We start from the raw sequence: 18,096 nt of genomic DNA, 5'->3' as shown, positions 1-18,096 counted from the left end.
TTTATTAAAAGATTCTATTGAAGGCTAATGCTGGACAAAAGTACAAAACAAAACTGAAAATTAATACGGTAACTAGTCGTGCTCAGCAAGTATGTGCACCTCCAATAGGTCCAATAATCTAATATACTGGTACTGAACCCATTATGTCCGTTGTCGGTGTTGGTCGCCACTGCTGTTTGTCATGTTTCCACAATGAGACCGGGCAGCCTTCTTCCCCGCAAACACCACCTTTACCCACTACTTTGCAAAAGCGGCATGAGTGGGATAAAGTCACAGATTTTGTCGCAAAACACCTTTGCAACAAAATCTGTGACCTAAATAAGCCAATAAGTGGCGTATAACACATAATAAATGACCGCCGTTCTGTGTCAATAATCCCATTGCAGTCTATGGAGAAAACCAATCTCCATAAGGTGTGGAATCACATAAACCATTCACATGCTGTGAATTAAAAAATTGACTCGACAGGCCAATATTCTTACGGAAGGAACAAGCAAAGTGTACACGACATTTGTCAAATCTTACGCACTTTGCTGGTACTGTAGTACGCTACGGTTTTTCTGCATGAAAATCTGCCAGGAAAAACATGCATATTCCATAACATGTGCAGGTAGCCTTAAGCCCCTTTCACACGAGCGAGAATTCTGCGCGGGTGCAATACGTGAGGTGAACGCACTGAATCCGGACCCATTCACTTCAATGGAGCTGTTCAGATGAGCGGTTATTTTCACGCATCACTTGTGCGTTGCGTGAAAATCACAGCATGTTCTATATTCAGCGTTTTTCACGCATCGCAGGCCCCATAGAAATGAATGGAGATGCGTGAAAATCGCATAGCATCACGCATGGTTGCTAAGGAGACGAGGGATGAGTTACCCGGAACCCCATTTACTTTATTATTTTCAATTATAACATGGTTAATCTATGGGGTCCTAAGGACTCAGTTTGGTGTCAGTTATGTGCTTATCCTAAACGGAGCAGGAGAACGGAAAGGCTGAACGGTGATGTGAACGAAGCCTTAATACAGAATGCTTACAAAAATGTTGCTTGAGGGGTTACAAATTTGTAAAAAATTAACTCACCTCATCCACTTGTTCGCGCAGCCGGCATAGTCTTCTTCCTTCATGTTTCAAGACCCGCAAAAGGACCTTTGATGACATAATCGCGCTCACCACGTGGTCCATTTTCTTCTTTAACATATCGAGGGTTAACAGCCAAACAAAACTCAATATTTATTACTCTGAATCTGCGGTTTACAGAAACACCCCACACATGGTCGTAAACTGATGTAAGGGTGCAGGAGGAAAGAAACGCCATATGGTTTTTGGAAGGCAGATTGTGCTGGACTGGTTTTTAGATGCTATGTCCTATTTTAAGCCCCCCTGATGCACCCTTAGGGCTCATGCACACGACCATATGGCTTTTTCATTGTTTTGCTGTCTATTTTTTACGGATCCGTTGTTCCATTTTTTGTTTCCTTTTCGTTTTTCCGTATGCCATATACAGTATACAGTAATTACATAGAAAATATTGGGCTGGGCATGACATTTTCAATATATAATGTTATCCGGTGTGAAAGTAATGGACCTCAGCAGCGGTACCCTTAATGGAGTAGGTTCAATCTCCTAAGTAGCTAAAAACAGAAGGTGCGGGAACCGCGCTCTAAAAAGACAGTTTATGTCAGTTCTTGAACTCTACAGACACAGAGAACTGAAGTCTGATCCAGCTAACAGAGGCGTTATTCGCAGAGACGTAATGTTCATACGAAAAAGAGTGTAATCCACCTCCTACTGGTCCACAGATCTCGTGATGCATCACCAACCAAGGAATCCAAACACCGGACCCGAATACAATTTTCAAGTTACAAGCATGTACATAGAAATGCCCTACCCGGGTTTCGCTATTCGCTTCTTCAGGGGCTGCGGTGCAAACGCCGCTGCAAACCACGAGTAAAAGATCACTTCTACCCCGGAACTGAAACGGACTTCCGTTATCAGATAACCTATCACTAACAAATATCAGATGTCAAACATATATAAAATGTGCATTATAAATAGAGACGTGAAATCACATAAAATACACCATGATACATAAATACAATATAAATACATATATGCAACAAGTAAAAATTATACATATAAAATTGTCATTATAAAATATGAACGGCAATGGTATCATACAAATCAAGCCATACAGACTGCTTTTATATCCCACTCGATGTTTAATCCTTGTGGATGTAGAGTATCCATCTCAACTATCCATTGTGCCTCTTTCTTGTTAATTTGCATGGCGGGATTGCCCCCCCGCCAATATCGTTTCACCGATTCTATACCGCAAAATTTCAAACCACTAGGATCTTATTGGTGAACTCTTTTAAAATGGGCTGAGACACTATGCGTCTCCAGCCCCTTCTTAATATTTCTAATATGCTCTGCCACCCGGACTTTCAGCTTCCTTAGGGTTCTACCTATATATTGGAGCCCACACGGGCACTCCAACATATAGATGACCCCCATAGTCTCGCATGAGATATTTCCCTTTATCTTTAATGTAGTTGTTTTGGAGGTGGACACGATTTCTTTTATTTTAGATTTTTTCTTTTCTTCCCTTTTTTGATCGCTTGGTGTTGCAATTTTTGTGATGTAAGGTGACAATAAACGGCTTTTTTGGCACTGTTTTTATTTCATTTTATTTACAGTGTTCACCTTAGGGGTATTTTTATAGAGCAGGTTGTTACAGATGTGACAATTCCTAATATGTAATTTTTATTTATTTATTTCACTTTAGCACAATAATATCAGTTTTAAAGCAAAAAATAATAATTCAGTGTCTCAATTGTCTGAGTGATATTTTTTTTTTTTTTAACGATTGTCTTAGGTAAAGTCTCATTTTTTGCAGGATGAGTTTTGAGTGGTACTTTTTTGGTAGGTCATCAATATCAGATCGGCGGGAGTCCGACACCTGGCACCCCCGCCGAACAGCTGTTTGAAGAGGAGGCGCACGCTGTGCCAGCGCCGCCTCCTTTTCACCGTTTACCTTTTCACTGTCGCCTCTGCAGCGGTGAAAAGGTAAACCGTGAAGAGGAGGCAGCGCTGGCAAATCGCGCACCTCCTCTTCAAACAGCTGATCGGCGGGGGTGCCGGGTGTCTGACCCCTGCTGATCCTGAGGATAGGTCATCAATATTAAAAGCCCGGAGAACCCCTTTAATTAGAAAAGGTTGAAATTTGCAGCAAAAACATAATTGGCATGCGGCAGATTTGAAATCCGTACAGAAAAAAAAAATCCCCAAAGTGTGCATGAGATTTGAGTAATCTTTTTGCTTGTACTGTTCTACGCTGCATTTTCCACACAGGAATCTGCATGGAAAAAAACGCAAGTATTCCGCAACGTGTGCAGGTATCTGCAGGTCTACACATGTCACGTGACTTTTTTGTAATGGTAGTCTATAGTGTCGTATTGCATCATACTGCGACATGACGGTTCCACAAAAATCCATCCAAGTTGGGACTGTCGCGTCACACTGGTAGCATGTCGCACCATTGACTATCATTACAAAAAATGTCACGCTACACATGTCACAATATTGTTGTACCCATTTTGTCGCGCAACACATGCCGTTGTTTAGATGTGCCCCTAGGGGGGGAAATTTATCAAGCTCCTCACTCCTGCTTTTTCTGTTTTATTTTTTTAATTTGCACAAAAATGTTGTGCTTTTTTTGCATAGTTACCCCACTAACTTCAGTTTTGAAAACTGGGTGGGGAAATGGCCGTGTTTAGCTAATTTTAAATAAGAACTCCCCCAAAAAATGTTATTCTCTGACCTGTTGGAAAGGTACATGATGTAAACTGTAGTGAAGGTAATCTTCTCATCAATGACTGTATTTGTGAGTTATGCCCTCCAGTCTGATCCTCAGCTGTGTCATGTGACCAGCACTCTGATCTCCAACTGACACAGTTACTTCTCTATTTATTTCTATGAGACTGGCATTGAGGCTCCCATAGGAATACACAGAGAACTGGCTTCCTGTCCACACATAAGACGCTGTGTTATTTGGAAAGTCTGATTGCTAGTCACATGACACAGCCGAGAACCAGAAGGGAGGTTATAACTCACAAATACAGTCACTGGTAAGAAAATTACCTTCACTACAGATTACATTATGAGTCTAACATGTCAGAGAATAACATTTTTGGCGGGAGTTCTTCTTTAACGAGTAATGGAACTTTTATTCAACTTTTTTTTTTTATGTCCCAAAATGCCCTAAAATCATTTTTCTAATATACTTTATTAATTGATTTTGACTTTTTACTAAAGAAATTTCCACCTAAAGCCCTGATTTCAACCGCTCTTTAAATTCACTGGCACATTGCGGACTTGTCAGCTTTGTACGGATCAATGGGACCGCAGAGAGCGGTGTACAGGCAGGAGCATCTACAGCATCAGGTTCAGAAATTTGGTGCGATCTACAGCATCAAACTCCAGCAAAACAGTTTTCCACTGCTGAATCAGTGGCAGATTTTGCCCCTGTGACCATAGTATTAAACAGTTTTCCCATCAAAAACATATCACCCATCCACAAATAAGTAATACAGGTCAGCAGGTAGAGCTGCTACTAATGGAAACGCATTGATTTATCATGTTACATCTGTAAAAAGATAAAATGAAATTGCAATAAAAACACTTGTTTTGGGTTCTTTTTTTGTAATAAACAAAAGGTAGCACAAAAGCAAGGTGTAAACCAACCCAAAGGGTGCCTGTATACAGTGCAGATGTGTGCGGAAAATCTGCACTATTTATCTCAGTTTCGGCCCATTTTTTTGTGCGCTTTTTCGTGCAGATTTGAAGCAGTTTTGCCGCAGATCTCACCCTTTCTTTGGAAAGGGTAAAATCGACAAGAAAATAAAATACAAAAAAAAAACCGCTGCAGATTTCAAAATTCGCACAGCAGGTCAGTTTCCACACCTAACAAAAAAGCAAAGTGTACATGAGTGTACGTTGTCTAATCTCATACACTTTGCAGGTACTGTATTAGGCTACTTTCACATTGCATTAGGGCACAAGCGGAGCCCCAAACGCTATTCTGAGTGGATGCGGATCCGCTCAGAATGCATCAGTCTGGCGCCGTTTGGCCTCCACTCCGCTCAGCAGGCGGACACCTGAACGCTGCTTGCAGCGTTCGGGTGTCCGCCTGGCCGTGCGGAGGCAAACGGATCCGTCCAGACTTACAATGTAAGTCAATGGGGGCGGATCCGTTTGAATTTGACACTATATGGCTCAATTTTCAAACTGATCCGTCCCCCATTGACTTTCAATGTAAAGTCTGGACGGATCCGTCTGAGGCTACTTTCACACTTAGAATTTTTTTAACAATATAATGCAGACGGATCCGTTCTGAACGGATCCATCGTCTGCATTATATGAGCGGATCCATCTCAGACGGATCCGCTCTGAACGCAAATGTGAAAGTAGCCTTATGCTGCAGTTTTTCCGCATGAAATCTGCACGGCATACAGGCACCCTCACACTGACTGATTATTAACTTACTGGAGGCATTTTGTGCTTACAGACGCCCAGATATAGTAAATCCAGTACTGGTTGGAAAGCAGAAGTTTACACTAAGATGATATAGAAAATCACAGAAATAAGATAATAATGCACTTCGTAAAGTAGATGCAAGCACTATATATGGACGAAGTCCTCACTCTGATATGATAATATCTGAGACACTTAGCCAATATATTTTGATCAAAAGACATCTGTGCCCGCCTACCAAGCGCCAAGGTGGTCTCAGGTCAGGCGGGTCCTATGCTAAACCTACCTAAGCCATTGGGCTTCTATGTTCAGGAGCGCCTTGATTAGGTGGTACATATAGGAGTGCGTGATCCTCCTCCCATTGGTTGCTTGATGCACATGGAGGTGACTAGGCGCAGCACACCATATATGTGTGGTGTCTGCGCTCCTGAACATAGAAGCCCAAAGGCTTAGGTAGGTTTAGCGTAGGACCTGCCTGACCTGAGACCACCTTGGCGCTTGGTAGGCAGGCTCAGATGTGTTTTGATCAAAATATATTGGCTAAGTGTCTCAGATATTATCATATCAGAGTGAGGACTTTGTCCATAGTAAAGTAGATGCAAGCATTTTATAAGTGCATTATTATCTTATTTCTGTGATTTTCTTCAATATGGCCAGGGACATCCGTACATTTGTATATCATACCGTGCAATTTCCAAATGAAACATTCTGTCTTTTTAGGCATGATAAAACAGTAGTAGTATCTAGCTTATATACAGCTCATAAATGCGCACATCCAGGGACCATAATGAAGAAGATGTGGATAAAAATGAGGAAATGTTACAAAACAATGGATAGGTCATCAATATGAGATCTGTGGGGATCGCAGCACCCCCGTCGATCAGCTGTCTAAGGAAGCCGCGGTGCTCACCAGAGACGCGGCCTCCTCACAGTTTATCAGGCACAGCGGCATCCATTTGATAGTGGCTGTGCTTGGTATCGTAGCTCAGCCCCATAAACTCGAATGTAGCTGAGCTACTGTGCTAGGCCTCGAGACTAGTGAACGTGACATGGCTTAGAAAGACGCCTAAGCACTCCCTGGGCGCTGCAGCCTCTTCGTACAATTGAGTACAGTGAGTCGGAAGCCTGCAGATCTGATATTGATTATCTATCCAGAGGATAGGCCATCAAAATGTAAATTTAAAACAAAGTAGGTCCGGCTTCTTTAACCCCCAGTTATCAGCAACCCTCATTTTCACATCCCGTTTCGGGGGCAGTGTAACATCATGTATTATAACGCACGTGCTGCGTCTGCCAGAATGGAAACTACTCTCTATTCTAGTTTACAGAGGGTGTCCAGAGTGGGGTATCCCCTCTATGATGTCCATATGACTTAGGGGCCAATTTTTGGGTCAGTGTTACTCACCTTGGTGACTTGTGACTTACAGTCATGTGCATAAACCCCAAGGAATATTCTGTGCAAGCTAGTGTACTTTTGTTTTCATCCTGACCTCCTGATACTAGCGTTGACCCTGGATTCTGCCTGTCTTCTGGTACTTGTAGTTAGACCTCCTGCTTTTGACCCCTTGTCATCTTGTGATTAGGTCTTCATCTCACCCTGACTGCTCCCCAAGCTGATGACCCCTGGCTTCTATCTTGACAACCTACTCTGGAGATAATCACCTGTAAATACAACTGAGAAATTGTCTATTGTCGAAGCTTCCAAGAACGTGGGTTCAGCCGACAGCCTAATTTGTTCTCCTGGGAGAAGTTTCTGGCACCGGCTTTCCATCGCGCCTTATTGAATGCACATACAGTACAGACCAAAAGTTTGGACACACCTTCTCATTCAAAGAGTTTTCTTTATTTTCATGACTATGAAAATTGTAGATTCACACTGAAGGCATCAAAACTATGAATTAACACATTTGGAATTATATACATAGCAAAAAAGTGTGAAACAACTGAAAATATGTCATATTCTAGGTTCTTCAAAGCAGCCACCTTTTGCTTTGATTACTGCTTTGCACACTCTTGGCATTCTCTTGATGAGCTTCAAGAGGTAGTCACCTGAAATGGTTTTCACTTCACAGGTGTGCCCTATCAGGTTTAATAAGTGGGATTGCTTGCCTTATAAATGGGGTTGGGACCATCAGTTGCATTGTAGAGAAGTCAGGTGGATACACAGCTGATAGTCCTACTGAATAGACTCTTAGAATTTGTATTATGGCAAGAAAAAAGCAGCTAAGTAAAGAAAAACGAGTGGCCATCATTACTTTAAGAAATGAAGGTCAGTCAGTCAGCCGAAAAATTGGGAAAACTTTGAAAGTAAAGGCTATTTGACCATGAAGGAGAGTGATGGGGTGCTGCGCCAGATGACGTGGCCTCCACAGTCACCGGACCTGAACCAAATCGAGATGGTTTGGGGTGAGCTGGACCACAGAGTGAAGGCAAAAGGGCCAACAAGTGCTAAGCATCTCTGGGAACTCCTTCAAGACTGTTGGAAGACCATTTCAGGTGACTACCTTTTGAAGCTCATCAAGAGAATGCCAAGAGTGTGCAAAGCAGTAATCAAAGCAAAAGGTGGCTACTTTGAAGAACCTAGAATATGACATATTTTCAGTTGTTTCACACTTGTTTGTTATGTAAATAATTCCACATGTGTTAATTCATAGTTTTGATGCCTTCAAAGTCATGAAAATAATGAAAACTCTTTGAATGAGAAGGTGTGTCCAAACTTTTGGTCTGTACTGTACATGCTTGGTGAACTGAATGTGTATGTGTATGGGGGAATAGGGAGACATAGTTATTGGACAAACAATCATTCAGCCTAAGCTAATCTGGATTCTGGGTCCTCTGGCAACATCCAACTTCCCAATTGTAATTGAGTTTCCAATACCGGAATTAACAACGCAAGTGTGAAAGTAGTCTAAGTAAATTATATAAGAATAAGAGCTATTGCATTAGGGCAAGAAATAAGAAAAAAAAAAAAAAAAAAAAAAAAACGGTTTGGTGCATGCATAAGCTCTTAGAATCTGTCATTCCAAAAAGTGCAATGTTGTTCTGGTTAACAAGACTGAAAAGATAACTCATTATGAAATTAGAGACCCATCAAACCAGCATGGATTTTTTTAGTCTGCCTCTCAAAGTTTGGTGCCATATAAAAGGACTGCTCCATTCCTTACATCGGTTACAGATCATAATAAACAGCCTCAAGCAACAATAAATGCTTAGATCAGTAGTGGATGTAAAAATTTATATGCAATTAAATGACAGAGGTGATACAATCATAAAAAAGAAACATTATTTTTACTGCTAGCAATACACGATTGGTAAGCACATGAGATGATCTGATGAGATCTCGTAGTCTTGAAAGATGATTTTTTGGGAACAGATTTATTCAATCTTCTCCTCCACACAGTTTCAGGAGAACCTTCCTGTAATCTCCAGAACAGTCCCCCTGGAAAGTAAGGTTAGATGTCAGAACACTCTATAAACCATCTAGATAAAAACAACAACAAGGTTGATTTTTCTAATGGTTATGCCAAAGTTTCTGCTTTCTCTAAATTCTTCAAGTATCCTCTTCTCTCATCTATCTAGCAATATAGACTTCAGACAAAGACCCATGTTCATCATTTTTCCCTTATCAAAACTTCTAAGACTACATCCTAAAGCTGGCCATACAAATTAAATTAAAAGGGATAGTCCCATCTCAGACAATGGAGACATATCGCTAGGATATGCCCCCATTGTCTAATAGGTGCAGGTCCCACCTCTGGGACCAGCACCTACACTGAGAATGGAGCGGGGAAGGTGGTGGCCGGAGGACCCCGAGTTTTCCGGAGTCCAGCCACCGCCATAGGATTGAATGGGAGCGTACCACGCTTGCGCGGCCACCACTCCTATTCATTTCTAAGGGGCCGACGGAAATAGCTGAGCCAACGCTCAGCTATTTTTGGTGGCCCTATAGAAATGAATGGAGGGAGGCTGCGCATGCACAGTGCGCCCTTCACAATCTTCAGGGGTTCGTTCTCGATGTAGGTGCGGGTCCCAGATGTGGGACCCGCACCTATCAGACAATGGGAGCTTATCGTAGCAATATGCCCCCATTGTCTCCGATGGGAATACCCCATTAAGGTTGGCCAAATTAGCCAATCATCTCACGTGTATGGGAGTTTCCTGACTTTCCCAATGCAGATGTCTGCAGAAAAAAAAAAAAAGTATCTGGCTGTTGGCTTTTAATGTGCCTGATCCTTTTGTTCTCTGGGGAGAAAAGTTGCCACCAGAGGTGTCTCACAGCAGCTCATTCACAACACATGTATGCCGAGCTGAACAGGCATGTACACATGTAGTAGAGTTAACACACATGCTTTATGAGACAAGTTATCTAAACTAAATGCATTGAACAAACACCTTCAATTGCTTTTCAATGGCTTTTGTTTCAAGTTTGAGTTAAGAGTTTGTGTGTTAACTCTGTTACATCTGTATATGGGGAGGAGGTTGGGCATTCAGCCGACAGCTGTCTAAAGTAGATGGCAGGCCTTACTTTGTAATGATGTGCCTCAGACTACAAGACTAAAGATCACCATACAAAAAGCTGAGCGATTATTCAGCAGGCATTGATCAGTGACAATTCCCTACTTACATAACCAAGAAATCCCAGCACCATCTGAAGCACCAGAGTTGCCCGTCCACACAGCCTTGTTTTTCCATGGGTGTACCATGGATTATCCGGGCTTTCAATATTGATGAACTCTCCTCAGCATCTGACAATTACCCCATGTAAACTTGGCTTAAGTCTCACACACAGTGATCTTTAGGAACATGAGAAGATTACTGTACTGGATAAGGGTCCATTCAGACATCTCTAGTGTTTTGCGGTCCGCAAAACACTGATGCCGCACATTGCCGGCACTTAATAGAGGATTCCTATTGAATAAGACCGGAGGTTTGGTGCCGTGGACTGGAAATGCAGATGCAGGCAGCACACTGTGTGCTGTCCGCATCTTTTCCGGCCCTATTGAAAATGAATGGGTCTGCAATTATGCGGAATGGATCCGGACCCATTCTATGGACGTCTGATTGAACCCTTAAAAGAACATGAGCAATGCTGGAGCTGAAATTCAGCTAGCAGTAGATGTAGTGTGACTTGGACTTTTTGGATAAGCCTCTGACCAATAAAATGATTGGGACTCTCACCTTGATAAAAGAGAACAGGGACTTTCCATACAACTTCTTAAACTCTGAGCGGATTTCCAACATGTCGATTTCGCAGCGGGAGACCATCACTCTGATCAGTGTGTTGTCATCAGTTCCCAGACCCTGTAAACATGTACATGTGATGGCAGATCAGTGGCAGAACATACAGAACATAAATCCATTCCTAATACCACCATACAAGGGGTTCTACAAAAGTTGAGAATAAATCCTGTATTCTGCTCTGCAGAGAGCTACTTCACAACCCCTCTCCCTCTCTGCTCTGTGACAGCTGTAGCATCCAACCAGGAGACCACTAAAGAGGTCACTCAGGATAGAGGGGAAGGGCTATGAAGCAGCTCATTGCAGAGAGTGCACTTGCAGAATAAAAGTTCATATTTACACTACTACTGATAAAACTTCCACAAAAAGGTATGTTTTTACTGCTCTCCCCAGCCCCCACAGAGTGCTGCCAATAGTTTAGCATGACCAAAAGTGCTGACATATTCTCCTTAAAAAGGGACCTGTCATCGGATGTCATGGTAGGTAAGATAAGGGAAGGAAACAGAACACCTCAAAGCAAACAAAACAACTGACTAGGCCCCAAAAGCTAGAGAACAAAGGGGTCACCACCTAGCAATCCCTAAGAGACTTTCCCTACGCTGCTATGCCCATATTCATATCTCGATGGTAGATATGCACATGCCCATGTACCTAAAGCTGTAACGCACTGGACCAAACCCTCAGCAGTAGGGAAGAGGGAAAGAGACAACCAGCTCCTTCCACAACTGAAGGGGCCTAGTAAAAACAGACACAGAAGGGAAAAGGACTTCTCTATAGATGAGTTGGAGCAGACAATCCACCAAACTTCCAGTGGTCAAACAAGGAAGAACTATAACCCGCAAAGGCTATAGGGAGAGGGAGGAATAAATAGCCTCACCAATAACCAAACAAACCACACCTGATGGGAGGTTGGATTCTGTTCAAACCCACAACAAAAACTGTCAGATCGAGTCACGTTCAGCAATTCTGACAGGTCTCCTCAGAACACCCACAGGGCAGGGCGTGACACCAGATTTTTCATTCTAAAATCAATACCTTATAATGTTGTCTGCCTTACGCAGATGCCATTGCACAATTTTTTTTTAAAATTATTATTTTTTTTTTTATTGTCCCCTCCGTTGTGCCCCCCAGTTTGTTCTCTTGCCTAATATGCTAATTACTAGCATCGGTACAGGGAGGTGGAGACCTCAGCAAAACAAACAAACAAAATCGAAAAAATAAACACCTTGCCCGTCCTGGGCTCTACCTAAACAGAATCAGATCCCTGACCTCACCTAAAGCAGCATTCACACATGGTAATCACCTGTGGCTTTCTCAGCCTAAGGCCTCGTTCACACTTCAGTGTTTGGTCAGTGATTTCCATCAGTGATTTGTGAGCCAAAACCAGGTGCAGCTCTAAACATAGAACAGGAGCAGATCTTTCCCTTCTACCTCATGTCTATGGAGGCTCCACTTCTGGTTTTGGCTCACAAATCACTGATGGAAATCACTGACCAAACACTGAAGTGTGAACGAGGCCTAACAGTCCCGCAGCCTCCAGGCTGTAACAAGTCCAGTACCTTTATGGGGGGAGTGTGGCCCAGTAGTCCTCCGGATTCTGGCCGTGCAACCCTCGCTCCAGCAGGTGTCGCTGTTACCCCCCAAACTTCGGGCCATCACACAACCCCGTGGACTCTCAGCCCACCCGGCTACGACCATTTAGATCCTCCACAGGTCTCTGCTCTAGGATCACACTCTCTCTCTCTGACTGACATTCTAGAACAGGGATCTCAAACTGCGGCCCTCCAGCTGTTGCAAAACTACAACTCCCAGCATGCCCGGACAGCCTACAGCAGGGCATTGTGGGAGTTGTAGTTTTGCAACAGCTGGAGGGCCGCAGTTTGAGATGCCCGGGGTGTTTTATCCCAGCCTGATTAGAGGATACCTTCCTGCTAGGGAAAGACCTGCCCTGAAATGGGGGTGAATTGGGAGGTCCCACTACCAAACCTACCATCCCAATCCGAATAAAATCCAAAAATCCAAGTAAACAAAATAGCTCCAGCAACTATATTTACTGAAACCAGCACCATTCTGGATTTCACCCACCTCAGCCAGTTGAACCTGGGAGAGATATACCCCCCTCCCGGGACTTCACCATGCATTTTACTGTTCCTATCGCCACAATAAAAAAATAAATAAAAAAATAAAATAAAAAAATCTTCCATCCAAAATATGGCACCTCCTCCCAGCATAGTTCTGTATCCATTCTGACTAATGTCTCTCATCTATAATTCGTCCCTCCATGTATCTTGCTCCCTCTCTTTAGTTCCTTCTCTTGCTCTGAGCAGGCAGGAAAGCTGTAATGAATGACAAGCAGAGCTGCAGCTTCTCTGCTCATTTGTCACATGTGGTTTAGCTTCACTGGAGCTTAAAAGAGCAAGTCCTTCATCAAATGCGAAAAATATTCGGGCATTTCCAGGAGAATGTGCTAGACAGTGCATCCCTCCTGGGAGAAGTCAGCAAAGGGACTAGAAAATGACCGAAAAAAGTACCATGTATTTTTATCTGAATTTTATCATACCCTGCCAATCCAATCTTCTCTTCGTAGAACGGTTCACAAATCTAATTTATTCCAGCTCTTAATAAGTAACATTTCTTAATATGAATAACGACAAATATGTTATGTAAATGAGCATTCATTATGTCACTGTCAGATTATATACTGTTACATTCATAAAAAGACTGTCCCATTGCCACTCCACTACTTAGGGGATTGTCCCATAAACAACATTTCATCAGTTTGCAAACCAGCACCTGGATCGGAATACTTTTGTAATTGCCTGCAAATAAAAATGTATTATAACTACTGGGTTATTCTGTGAAGTTTCTGTATAGCGCCCCCTGCTGTTTGCTTATTATCTAATTTCTCTGTCCTGCTTCTACTTATTTTGGGCTAAAAATAATTTCTGCAAATGGTCTTTATTAAAAATATTAAGCCGTTCTGTCACAAAGGGTTAACTGTTTTTCTAGCTGTGTGAATAGTACTTTCACTTCCTGCGGTCATCTAATAAACCTTACCTCTAAAATTACTAAAAAAGGTCATAAACACTCATTTAAGGTCTTATGCACACGACAGTATTTTTTCACGGTCCGCAAAACGGGGTTCAGTTGATCCGTGTCAGTTTTTTCTTCTGTGTGTCTTCCCTGATTTTTGGAGGATCACCAGACCAGAAAAGTGAAAAAAAAAAGTCAAGTTTGCCTTGAAAATTATAGGAAAAAAAACGGACACGGATCACGGACGCGGGTGACAATCTTGTGTGCCTCTGTGTTTTTGCATGGACCCATTGACATGAATGGGTCTGTGAACTGTTGTCTGTCATAAAAAAATAGAAATAGGACAGGTCATTTTTTTGACGGACAGGAAACACCGATCACGGACGCGGATGACAAACGGTGCATTTTCTGAGTTTTCAACGGACCCATTGAAAGTCAATGGGTCCGCAGAAAATCACGGAAAACGGAACAACGGACACGGATTCACACAATGGTCGTGTGCATGAGGCCTAAGCCAAATTGTTATCAGTAAGGTAAAAATTGACCTATAACGAGTGTTAACAAAAAGGTCAGAGATCAGAGATAAGGAGCTGTCAGCTGAGCTACCTGATGGAACAGTGTGAAAATACAGATCCTGCTACTAAAGAATCTCAAGGCTGCACATTGAAAGGGGCTCACAATTTTTTATAAAGAAAGACTCATTAAAAAAAAATAATAATAATTTCGCTCAAAATTAGTACAATCCAATAATTAAAAAAAAATGTCCCCCCAAAGGTGTACATAGCTAGAGATGAGCGAAATTTTATACTTTGCCAAAGGTAGCCAAGAAATTTGATCCGTTGCAAATTAATGTGTCACGAATTTCTATAAAATGAGGTATACCCAGGCCTCTCTGCCTTAGGGTACGGCCACACAGAGCGGCAGTGCTGCTGGCGAGTTGCAGCCACGCTGCAATGAAGAACCGCGCAGCCAATTAGCCTGCAGCTGCTTTTCATGTAATAATGAAGACTGCACTGTATAGTCCTTCATTGTTACTGGCCACGCGGCACCTTTAAACAGGGTCTGTTGCTTGTATGGGGTTTGGCTGGTTAGGTGAGGGCACAATATGCATACTATTATTGTTATGGCCCGTAATCTCCTACAGGTTATTTTACTGTAAACACTGAATATTAATCAGTTCTGGCATACCCACTTCTCAACCCAAGCGCTCTCCTGCCCTACAGGTGGGAGCCCTTCTTCTACCATCTGCTTTTCCTTCTTTTCCACATCATCTAATATTGATGAGAATATGTCATCAGGAACATCCAGCTCCTCCTCTTTTTGCATCTTGCTGACTTTTCTAGGACATGGAGACTTTGAAGGATAAATTGAAAGAAGTAAAGCCAGCAAATGAGAAGGATTGTCATCATTAAGACCTGGCCCCCATAAGGGGTGCAGACTGGATGGTATTGGTTAGCACGCTGGGGGCCTGGAATAATAAGGCTTTGCTCTTATTGGTATTGAATTACATATCTTAGTTTACGGCTGATGTAGGAATAAGTAAATGTAGGAATAAATAAATAAAACTGATAAGTCTCCCTACACTCTTCCCGCAGTCTCACTCTCCAATATTCTTCTATTAATCGTTTTCAGTGACACTATCCCTAGAACATGAGTGCTTGCCATGTCTCTTCCTATGCTCAGCTCACAGGACAAATGGCAGAGACTGCGTGGGATGAGACTTTTAAAGGGCTGTGACATCACAGGGGATGGCTATCTGCATAGCATTTCGGGTGATCTTGAATTCCCGGGCTTCTTAATTTCACTTTGTAACACGTGCACGAGGAAATTCAGATTCATTGTGAATCAACATTTTCCTAAACTTCAGACTGAATTCCGATTCGAATGCTTCACTTCACGTCACTAATGGGACGGCTCCTTCCTGTTTAAGTGACAGGGCCGTCCTATAAAGTGAATGGGGAGGGAGCAGTTGTAATTACACCTGCTCACCACTGCAGTTGTGATTGCGAGTAGGTAAACCGAAAAGAAGGCAGCCCCCCGCCGATCTCATATCCGAGGATAGGTCATCAATATAAGAAAAAAACAAAAAAACTGACAACCCCTTTAAAAAGGGTTTATCCTATAACTAATGTAAATCAATCATAGAGTACACAACAGCCTCTTTCTAACAAAGCTAGAACCAGACCTGTACCTCACATGGATCCAGAGATCTCCCCGTTCATTACTCTGCTAGATTTAAAACAAGCTGCAGCTCAAGGGGAGTGTCTTTTCTGCTGTAGCTAAGGGGGCGTGTCCATGCTCTCCCAATCACAGCTCAGGAGGCAGTTAAAGGATGAAACTGAGCATGTGCGGCCTTCTCAGTGAGCTGGACAAAGAAATAAGAAAAAACAAACCGTAGGTGGCGCTATACAGATACATTTTATTGAATAACTCAGTGGCTATACTAAATTTTTAAATACATGAAATTACAAAAGTATTCAGATCCAGGTGCTGGTTTGAAAACTGTAGAATATTTTCATGGGACAACCCTTTAAATGCAGATTTCTCCTACCACAATTCTGCTTAAAAAAAAAAAAAAAGCATTACATGGCATCCATTGAAATGCATGGTGCGTCTACTGATTTCTAAGAATGCTGGTGCCACACTTGACACTAATGTCTAGCTAATAGAGTACTGCTGATCACAGACTCTCTCCTTCAGCCTATTAACATCCTATAATAACTTCTATAATTGAAGCTAATTTAACCTGATTACAGTGAAGGCATCTGCGCTGCCATGACATCTTGATGCAAGGATGTTGTGTTAAAGGGCACTTTGTCACAACATATATTTTGATATAGAGAAGCAATGAGTATCCCTTTATAAACACAGCATTAGGACCCATCATAGAAGTGGTTCCACAAATGTGAAATGTCTGTCGTAGGGTTCAGGCTGCACACACCTTTTTATTTTAAATTTACTTCTGTTCATTTAGAGCCAGCTTACTGAACCCTTGTGACCCATGTAATATTTAGTTTATGTTTTTTTTAGAATGGAGTCAGTTAGGAGCACTAAACATGCCATCAACTCTTCCCTTAAAGGGTTGTTTGCCTTAGGACATATGCAAAAGCCTGCTAAGTATATAACAGAGTTGGGTTCCCCACTTCAGACTCTTCTTTATACTAGTATGCAGATTTCATCTTCTGGAGGATACATCTTGTCCATGCATTACATGGACTGGGCATTCATTTCAATGGGGTCATGGTCATTCTTTATTTTTTTTTAAATGAACCTTTGGCAGTTACTTCTCCTGGCAGTAATTGCTGATAAGGAATACCAATGTTCCCCAGACAGACACACATTAGGCTAGTTTCACACTAGCGTTTGTCGGTCCGCTCGTGAGCTCCGTTTGAAGGAGCTCACGAGCGGACCCGAACGCCTCCGTCCAGCCCTGATGCAGTCTGAATGGAGCGGATCCGCTCAGACTGCATCAGTCTGGCGGCGTTCAGCCTCCGCTCCGCTCGCCTCCACACGGACAGGCGGACAGCTGAACGCTGCTTGCAGCGTTCAGCTGTCCGCCTGGCCGTGCGGAGGCGAGCGGATCCGTTCAGACTTACAATGTAAGTCAATGGGAACGGATCCGCTTGAAGATGACACCATATGGCTCAATCTTCAAGCGGATCCGTCCCCCATTGACTTTACATTGAAAGTCTGAACGGATCCGCTCAGGCTACTTGCGCACTTAGAAAATTTTCTAAGTTATTAATGCAGACGGATCCGTACTGAACGGAGCCTCCGTCTGCATTAATATGATCGGATCCGTTCAGAACGGATCCGATCAAGCGCTAGTGTGAAAGTAGCCTTACATGAAAAAGTCAGGAGACTATTCGTATAAATGGTAGCTGTCCAATCATGACTTAATAATCTTCTCTTTTTATTTTCTTGTGAGAAAATTATAAAAAAATACTTGAATTTTATTTTTCTTCTGCTGACAAACCTGTCTCTGGCTGTAAGGCAACTGGCAGCAGAAGGTGCCCTCCTCCACTTCAACATTATTTCATATGATTTGTAAACAGGATTTTGAATGAACGAACCTTCCAGTGCAAAACCTGCTCCAACAATATGCACTACTTCTATCTCTTGTGATCATAAAATTCATTCAAATAACTCCTGTTTATTTCACCAGCTGCAGACTTTCCAGTAAAATAACATTCTGAAATAAAATCCTGAAAGGCTTGTCAGAAGAAAATGTAGTCTCTGCAATATGCAGTAGCCATAGTGTCAAGATAATTTTTGGTTCTGTAGTGTTTAA

The 18,096-nt window shown here is 42.4% G+C and overlaps 1 protein-coding gene across 1 annotated transcript in view; it reads right to left on the bottom strand.

The window, feature by feature from the left end:
- Positions 1-8,752: 8,752 nt before the first annotated feature.
- The window catches only part of ANXA4 (annexin A4), a 93,252-nt gene continuing 83,908 nt past the window's right edge, over positions 8,753-18,096 (bottom strand). The window contains exons 12-13 of the mRNA XM_044279287.1: positions 10,713-10,835; positions 8,753-8,973 (exon numbers count right to left, since the gene is read on the bottom strand). Of these exons, the coding sequence (XP_044135222.1) occupies positions 8,914-8,973; positions 10,713-10,835 (183 nt within the window). The 3' untranslated portion in view covers positions 8,753-8,913. The remainder of the gene's footprint in view (positions 8,974-10,712; positions 10,836-18,096) is intronic.

The sequence above is a fragment of the Bufo gargarizans genome, chromosome 2 (assembly GCF_014858855.1).
Source record: "Bufo gargarizans isolate SCDJY-AF-19 chromosome 2, ASM1485885v1, whole genome shotgun sequence".
In the NCBI taxonomy this organism is placed as follows: domain Eukaryota; kingdom Metazoa; phylum Chordata; class Amphibia; order Anura; family Bufonidae; genus Bufo; species Bufo gargarizans.
This window is presented reverse-complemented; position numbering and strand designations above follow the sequence as displayed.